General features: G+C 37.3%; 1 protein-coding gene across 1 annotated transcript in view; it reads right to left on the bottom strand.

The window, feature by feature from the left end:
- Positions 1–3,155: 3,155 nt before the first annotated feature.
- GRB10 (growth factor receptor-bound protein 10) overlaps positions 3,156–9,434 on the bottom strand; it is a gene marked incomplete at its 5' end in the record, with an annotated part of 17,176 nt that continues 10,897 nt past the window's right edge. The window contains 4 exons of the mRNA XM_009584584.1: positions 3,156–3,759; positions 4,554–4,647; positions 7,350–7,437; positions 8,467–8,533. Coding sequence (XP_009582879.1) covers positions 3,613–3,759; positions 4,554–4,647; positions 7,350–7,437; positions 8,467–8,533 — 396 coding nt within the window. The remainder of the gene's footprint in view (positions 3,760–4,553; positions 4,648–7,349; positions 7,438–8,466; positions 8,534–9,434) is intronic.

The following is a 9,434-nucleotide window of genomic DNA, read 5'->3' as shown; positions in this document are numbered from 1 at the left end:
ATTAGCAAGGCAGAAACAGGAAAGGATTGCATCCAACAAAAAAGCGAAACATGTCCAACCTTCTATTATTCTACCTACCAGAAGAACCACCAATCTCCCCCCGCCCCCGCCACCACAAATGGCTTTTTTAAGCAAAAACATATTTTGTGCAGATGTGCTTTTCCTCCAAATGCTGATGCAGCACTCGAATACAAGGATTACAGGGGTAAATACTTGCTTTCTGAAAGTACTATTGAAACATTTTCTGATCCAACAGCTATCAGGCCAATACAGTGCTGTATGCAGAGTACATTTTCAGTGAGTTACAGCTTTGTTTTATGACCCAAAAGATGCTCATGGCATATTTCCTGATTGATTCTAGCAACCTTCCCCAAATGAATATTGTAAATATCACAGCAGAATATCCCCAATAATTTTCCTCAAACAAAAGGGGTGAAGAAGTTCTTTTTTAAATAAAGGATGGTCTGTCCTAACAGGAATCATAAGACAGAACAGCCAGAATAAAGTTATCTTGGGGATTCTGTTTTCTTCTTAACTCTTCTTAAAGGCTGTTTAATATGACCCATCCCAAATAACCCAGAATTAAGGCAAGAGATACATGGTGTACAGATACATCCAAAAGAAGACATTCATTCCAATATAAAATGAATAGCATTGTATTAACGTTTATTTCTAATTACAAGAAACAGAATATCAGTCCCTTATTTGTACAAAAATACCTGAAAGATTACAATTAGGTTCACAAGCCAAAAAGCTATTTACAGTATGAAGCAAAGCATATTGAATAAAGGTTTTGTCTCTTAAGTTAATACCTTTTGCATTCCCTGAAACTTTAAACTTTATTCCATTTTACAGTCACTAAATCTTGCATTGTGACAATATAATTTACGATAAGCAAGTCTTGCCACTGGAAAGGTGCATTGATTGGTCAAACTGTCAGGTATTTAGTGCAGAAAAGATAAGACAAAACATCTAAACTGAGGCACGTGTTTCTTCAAGATTAATTAACAAATAAAAAGTTTTTTGTACTTTAACACCTATCATAACATAACTTAACTAGTAACCTCATTACCAAAATGGTTTGGCATTTTCCTTCTCAACATATTCAAGATTGCTACATGAAGTATTTATTTAGAAAATAAAATCACAGGCAAAAAGATAAAAATTCAACAGGCTCCAAAACAACCCTGAGCATCCCCTTTACATTCATGTCATTTAAATACAAAAATAAGAGTCAAATGTCCTTCAGTCCTTGGTATTCTGAGCTGGCAGCCAGCTGAATCTGTTGGAAAACTAAGGTGGTATTGACTGTTTTCCAGCAGAAAGAAGACAAAGCAGTGATCTGCTTAAGTAAGATTGTTGCCACTTTGAAGGTGGTCACTTTCTCAAAATAGCTCACTTTAGCTGGGAAAAGTACAAAATACTAAGTCAACCATCTACATACAAAAATCATGATTCATAGTCAAACTTTTATTCTCAATTTAAATAAGATGCAAGGTTTTTTTTATAAATATGAAACACTGCAAATACTATCCGCCTATTGGGAAAAATGCATGGTTGTCACTAAGCTATGTAAACAGAAAAACTTAAAACTACAGCATAAATGGTCTTATTAAACTGGTAATGTAGTCAATACAAGTATCTTTTTTCTCCTAATAGGGGCCAAATAGAAGCATGCAAAGTGAAGTCAGACTTAAGTTAGCTTAATTTCAAGGTTTTAAAATACATTGTCTAGAAAGCAGGAACACTCATTTCACTATGTACAATTAAAAAAAAAGAAAACAAAAAAGGCTTCCTCTAAAAACAAAATCAAGTTTCTTCATTTTTAATATCTAGACATTAAATGGAAAAAAAAATACTAAATGTGTTCTGTAAACTAAAATACAGTGTTTCTATACCATTGACATAGTTATAAGCTGATATGGACGACTCAGGCAGGTTATGGTTTGTCTTAAGCTATTCTCAACACTACATGAAGACCTAAAGGTGTAGGATTGGTTTTCCTTCTTTACCCTTTCAGACGGCTAGCATTTCAAACCCAGTGGCAAGTATTAGTAAGGATGAACTAGCCTGTGTAAGTCATTTACCATCTTAAGAACGCTCTGTTCTGCACTACGCTCTGCAAGTTCCCAGGGTGGAATACTTCTCACTGTGGCTAACTGCATGAAGTTAATTCAGTAACAGTTCCTGCACCAACCGCCTTGCTGAAAGAATGATATTTGCAATTGGAGGATCAAGGTGGGACTCGTCTAACTTTAAGACTGATTTATCATCAGAAAGAGTTATTGTGTAAACATTAAAGAATTGATTTAAACATTAACAATAAAGTAGTTCTGATGACAAGCCAGCACCAGAGCAGGATACATGCTTGTCTGCCATAGGTACTGGCGTGCTTTAGCGTGTATGACACAGAGATCCCCAGTTACCTCGACAGATGATATTGCCAGCAGCTAGTCCACAATCAAATATGCTTCTATTCCCAATATGTTCTTTCTCACCATGTAAACTTTCATGGCCCTACAGAAAGCAGAAGGGGTACAGTTCTTTTTATGCCCTATTCCCCAGGAGAGCTTTGTGTCACTGTAGCTTTATTATATGGAAAGAGCTCTTTGAAACAGTATGAAAATTCAAGGAGCTATAAAGCTAAAAACACTGTTTCTTTTTTTTTTTTTTTTTTAATTATTCTGTCATACTAAGACTACCTGCAGAAGAATCTTCTCACAAAAAATGGTGGTTTCAAATACAAGTGTAGTCATTCAGTCCTATTCTATTTAGTAACAGTAAGTTTCCTCAGGAAAACAGTCAAAAGGCTGTAAAAAACAAACCACCACTCCAATAATAAAAATTTGTGCATAGAATCTGATACAGTCTTTGCATGACTGGATGCCACTAATATGCCATCAACTTACTACAGCCATAATGCTACAAGTCAACAGAGTACATATATGGTGGTATGTTCTTTTAGAATTGTATCCTCATTGCTTCTTCAAAGACATCTGCAGATCATCGAACCTCAGGTCTCCAGAGAAGTTTTGAGACACGCGCGCGCGCACACACACACACACTTCTTGATTTTCTTCTAGATCCTTTTAGGCTGAAGCATTCCATACATTTTAGGTGCAGATTAATACCCAACTCCTGCATGAATTTTAAAAGCCACATCAGCTCCTAATATAGGCTGCATACAATATCCGAAACAAAGTAGGAGTGCAAAAAAAGTGATCAATACAAAAAGTAAACACACTAGTCTTAATTGTCAAGATTATTCCAGGGCAAGAGTTCTTTTCAAAGATTTTTCTTCACACTTGTTCCTGTTAAGTGGCCCAGCCAAGATAGTTTCCAGTTTTGTTTCAAATTTACTCATGGTTTTACATACCCTCCCCCCATTTTTGGGATGCTGGGACACTCAGCAGCAATCACTCTTAGGTGTTAGACAAACCAGCAATCTTGGTCTGTTGGCACCTGTCGAATCCATCCCTTTCAGAGTCCCAAGGTGCATAATATTTTTATTTATTTTTACCAACTTACAAATCTGCCAATTCCCCAGTGTCAACGTTCTCTTACAATTACTCTTCTAGCAAATCCAGTCTTCAGTGAGAGTCAGATTTGAGGTCATAAGGCCACTCGGATGCAGTGGTGTTTGAGTTTGCAGGGCAAGACTCCTTTGTTTAGTTGATAGAATTCAACAAGCTGGATTAGATCACTGAATTTGGTGTTCCCATCATCCAGGCTGAAAAATATCTGTCCATCATCTTCACACTGGGGAAACAAAACATCCTTTTCAAGTTAGACTGCACTTGAAGAGATGCAAGTGCAGCAAAACATAAAGAGTACAAGTATGTGACGTAAGATAAATGATGGGCACTGCCCAAACAACCTACTGCCCAGAGATCTTCATGAAACCATGCACAGCACTAGAAAAGAACATACGTTAATCCAACCTGAAATGTTTGTTTATGAAAGTGAAAACTTGTGGGCAGAGTAACTGAAAGTTGTAGAGACAGCACTGGTCTTCATTATATAAAACAAAAATACCCCCAAAATGTTTGTTAGCTGTTTGTAAAATTGGCAGGCGAAGCAAAAGAAGAGGGTTTGGACCAATAAAGAGGTCTACATGATCTTAAACTTCTGATGCTCTTTTTGATCAAGATAAAAATCAAATAGATTCTCAACATCTCAGAGTAACATTATTTTAAGCTCAACATTATTGGATAACCTCCAGAATAAAACTTTTAAAAGTTTCCCTAAGTTATTCTATGTTTGCCTACATGATAGGGAGACAACTGCCACTGTTGTTGCTGTCAGTCACAGAGAACAAGTTCTGTGCATTACTTCTATACCTAAGTGACTTACGCTACTCTTCCAGGCTATGTTAACAAAGAATTTTAATCAGACATTTGACAATTCTAAAGAATGCTTGCTAATATACTTGCTAATGGAAACATCCCTGTTAATTACATCAGTAATTAATACGAGGTCTCTTCAGATGTTGGCAAAGCTTTATAATTTAAAATTTCTTTTTTTGTGATCAGTATCAAAAATAATCTACTTACCGGCAAGATTTGAAAATGCTTTATTTTTTGATGATGGCACAGCGTAAGTACAAATGCCTTTGGATTGCTTTGGCTGTCCCGGAGAAGAAATAGTCTAGGAGAGAACATTTTAAAGTACACACTGAATACCACAATCCATTTCTTCATAAATAATCAGAACTACTAAGTCATTTTGTTCTATTGCCTAACTCTTCTTTAATTGCATTAACAGGCGATTCCATAACTGGCAATTTGCTTTCAGTTTTCATATCATGGCTATGCAACACTAATAGATGAAGAAACAAGAAGTGGAAGATACGTGACAGTAGTTCTTCCCTACGAATGTATGTATGAGGCTTTTTTAAGGGTCTCTCTAACTGAGCTTTTCATTACTGATATATACTCTCCTGAAGAAAATGTTCCCATTTAACTCCAAAGCAAATCTGGATTTCTGTAGATGGGAAAGTAATACGTGAGAATCTGTTCCCACTCTCCAGTATCTTGAATCAGAAACCCAGCATTAGCAAAATTATGTTTATGTTAAATGGATCCAATTGCACAGAAACAGCACAATACTTTCTTAAAACGACTTATCAGTTAAGTAGCATCCACATTATCAAGATGGGGAAAACACACACTGGCTTTTCCTCTAAAACAATATTTTTCCCTCAGCATCACTGGAAAAGAATGTACTTTAGGAGTATAGCCAGCAACATCATACACTATGTAACTGTCACTTTTAAGTTGACTCACAAAATTGAAGTCCTAACTCAAATGGTTAAAACACATACTTAGAAGAGAAGAAAAAAATCTAGTCAAAACATGTTTCCTCCCCTTGACGTTTATGAACTAGGGAAGGAGAACCTCTCCATGCTACAGGAAACAAGAATATACCCTTGGCTAAGGCTCACCAGTGCTAATCACTAGTGGATTTGTGAGATGTCCAAGCACAGTATTGGGGCAAGCCTCAAGCCCTCTTAATTGCTAACCACTAAGCCAGGAACACACTTTTCCAAGGTTGAGTTGCAAGAACTGCTTGTAGTCTTATGAACCCGAAAGAACTCACTCCAGCTCCTCAGAACCGATTGAGAAATGTCAATACCACAAAAATGTACCGTCATAACCCGGGTCAGTCCAATACTCGGAGACAGGCATGTCTTGCCACCGCCGGAAACCATGCATGGTATCTGAACATTCCTTTTTAGTCCCAGCAAGACCAGATGTGCGGAAAAGGGACCAAACACTTTACACTTTAGGATCCATCTCAGGGAGAAAGATCTTACCACTTGCAGTAGACACTGCAGTTCATGCAGGTATCTCTAAATTATCTTTCATCCAGCCATTTCAGATTAAGCAGGGTATCGTAAACTGGTGGCACAAAGCAAAGCTCAGCACAACTGATCCTGCACGTGTTTACTCAACGTCTGGCAAGCAACAAGCTGTCCGCACAAACAGTGACTATAAATACAGATGCATCCTCAACAATAGCTTCCAGAAACAGTCAAATGATAGCAGTATCCACTGCTTATATACATTGCTGAACATCTTACATGAGCCATCAGAAGACTGTTAACTTTCTACCTTGTTTTGTTCAAGAACACACAGAGCAGGAAAACACAGGCAAGACTTTTCTGTCCTGAAAACCATGATCCTTAGATCTTAGAGCACATAGGTAACATGGTTCTTTTACCATTACTGACTGACTTCACTGCAGCCAAACTAACCGATCTTCACCTTCCACAGTGAGTAAGCTGGCTAGGCACAAATTTAACACTGCCTCAAAGGTATTAACACATTCATGAAAACTCCAAGAAGGATGGGCCACTACATTCCCAAAGCAACAAGTCAAAATGAGCCCAAGATTGTAAAGAAGATCTGCAATGTGAGAGAACCAGAAACCCAACAAGTCAGCAGTGCTCCTTTGCTTTCTCGGCTTCTCTTCTCTGTTTGACCTGCTAAGCTAAAACCTTTTCTCATATGACTCCCAATAGCCCAGCAAAAACCCCAAAACAATAAAAAACCACTGCTTGATGAATATGTACATGCACTAGCAATTTCTATTTCTCTAATATATTTCATACTTCACAAAGATTAGTCATGTTCCTGAATCAGAAAATGCTGAAGAAAGGTTTGAACTTGACTGTCTCCTGAGAAGCCAACATGGAAGTTTCTACCTTAACCCTGACAGCAGCGAGCTTAGTGAACTGAAGGCAACCATGCTCTTCCCATCCTACAAGAATGGCTGAATGCAGTTTAAGCAACTTCCCTACAATAACCATAAGTACATATAAATAAGGGAAACAGAGATGCTCAGAAGATACTTAAATCTCAACTACAGACATTTCAGAGAGCGCTGGAACAGGTACTTTCATTTCTTAGCTCTACAACAGAAATAAATAGTGAGAAATCATCATTAACTGCTCTGATTCATGCAAAAGAGCACAAATGGCTGATTATAAATTTGTGGGCAAATGGCTAGGTACACCTTTGCCTGAAAAATATGTCCTCAATGCAGATTACAGGAATTAATTATTTTCAAATTCTAACATTCTCTAAAACTTGATCAACTCTGTTGGAAAAAAGAAAAAAGTTTCAGTGTCTTCTTAATATTTTGTTTTTCAAATTTTAAGAGTTAGAACCCACTCCTACAAATACATACTCTGTCTTTTTGAAATCCAGGCAGGTTATAATGGGACTACTCAAGAATCAGCTTACTCAGAAGTGCTCACAAACCTGTAAACCCTTACAGCAGAAGTTGTGCTCTTGTCTAGAGTGCTTACCATCAGATCATAAATACTAAGCAACAGGAATACCTACCCATCTACAAGCCCTTGTTGCTTAATAATCCTGTGAGATTCTTCTCTAGAGATTCTGCCGTGAAACCAGTGCTGTGTCCTATGAATAACTGGAGGCAAGAGGGAAAAGAGGGAAAGACAGGATGGTTAAAAACAGTAACATGTGCAACAGTTTTTTCCGCACCCTAATTATTTAAATATTTTAAAAGTGGGTATAGTTTTGTTACAGAATATAAAACATCAATCAATATAAAAAATGAATCAATATGAAAAAAAAATGCACCAGCTGTTGCATCTACTTAATATACCAAGTAGGCAGGCATTATCTCCATGTATTTGCTGATTTGCAGATGTATGATTAGGTTAACAAGAGATATCTCTTGCAATACTGCCTTTTCATAGTTTCTTGAAAATGTTGGGACTAAACAATTCTTTAGAATACAGCGTATGAGCTAACAAGTTAGAACCTAGTCCCTTTCACTCTCGAATAAGGAAAAGCACTTCGCCTTGTGATTTCAAAGGTGGAGTGACCCCCAAATATTTTTATGTTTATTGTTTTATTGTTTTTCAAATGGTATTTTTAAATTCTGTTCAACAGAATAGAAACAGAGAACAGCTGTGTTTCCTCTAAGAAGTCCAGAATATTAATACGCAATTTCCTATTATTTTGATAAACTTACAATCTCAAAGAGATGTTCAGGACACACATTACAGGCATCCATATTTTACATTTTTCAGTTATGGAATGAATGCTATTTTGAAGATTCTAATTTTTACTCTTTAAAGATTAACCGATCACTCTGACTTGTCTAAAATGAAGAATTGATTTCTGGGTTGATTTCTGAGTTGTTTTAAATGGACACATTTACGGAGTCTCAATTTTCATAAAATCTGAGTTTCAAAAGATTAAAATTGAAGAAAAGCTTGAGCACGCCTTCGAAGGAAAACAAGTTCCTTCTACTATGTCTGCATGGGTAAGCATGTTAATGACACAGAAGCTACCGATAAACATAAACAGAGTATTTGACATCGAGGCATTAACACTACATGACTGCACTCTATCTCTGTGTCTATGAAATACAACTTTTATTTACCAACAGAGGCCTATTATACTATGCTTACAAAACAGCAGAATTTACCTGTACTCAGTGTGGAAGGATGGAGTGGACTTTGGCTACCCAAGATGTTCATTCTCGTGCTACGTTTCTATAGAGAAAATGAATTACCGTTAAATCCACACTAAAGCCTCAACAGAAGAGAATTAGTGCACATGCAATACAGATTTAATTTACAGGAAACTGGGGGCTGGGCAAGTTTAATGCAAGGATGAGAAAAAGAAATGCAACTTTGAAGGGAGCTAATCTACAAGCAGCAGCTCATTTCAGTTGGCTTAAAACACAAGCCAGATGTTAATGATGAAAGCTCAGTATCTTTAAAAAAAAAGGAAAAAAAAGAAAAATAAAGAAAAAAATGACAGAAAAAAAAAAAGTCTGATATGTTTCTGCTCAGGCAAAACACCAGGCACTCAGTAAATCAAGCAGTATTTCCCTCCCGTACATAAAGCACCAGCTAGTGCTTCAGTAATGACTCCTATTCCCTAAGAGACGAGCATGTGGGAAAACTTGTACTGCAGCTGTCTGTCCACAAGACACTATAAACAAGTTACATCAGTTTTCATTGCAAGAGGTCCTGCCTCTTGTATATTCTGCAATTAAACTTACTGGGAGCAAGCCATTAGTCAGAGCCCCAGCCTCTTCCATGTGGGGAAGCATTTAATTTGACATATTCCTCCTCAGAGACTGGTTTTGCAAACTGGCAGTAAAGTTCTGGTGGGTCTGCTTTCCCCCTCAACTTTCCTCTGGACACTAGGGGGACAGAGAAGCAGTGGTAGAAGGTTGTTGTGAATGTGACAGTTTTGCTAAAGATGGATATTGACTTTCAGATCTGCATGCTTGCAGTGTGATTGCTTCAGGTCGGAGCTAAGCTATACTGTGACCAGCACTGCACTAACATCATAGCACACTCTGTGTTTTGGCTCTCAACAGACACTTACTAATTACAAAAATAGAAAAGAAGAGAAGATAGCTACCCTCCAAGCATGTCCTTC

This window comes from Fulmarus glacialis, unplaced genomic scaffold, assembly GCF_000690835.1.
Source record: "Fulmarus glacialis isolate BGI_N327 unplaced genomic scaffold, ASM69083v1 scaffold12779, whole genome shotgun sequence".
Lineage (NCBI taxonomy): Eukaryota > Metazoa > Chordata > Aves > Procellariiformes > Procellariidae > Fulmarus > Fulmarus glacialis.
Note: the sequence above shows the minus strand (reverse complement) of the source record. Positions and strands in the feature narration are given on the sequence as shown.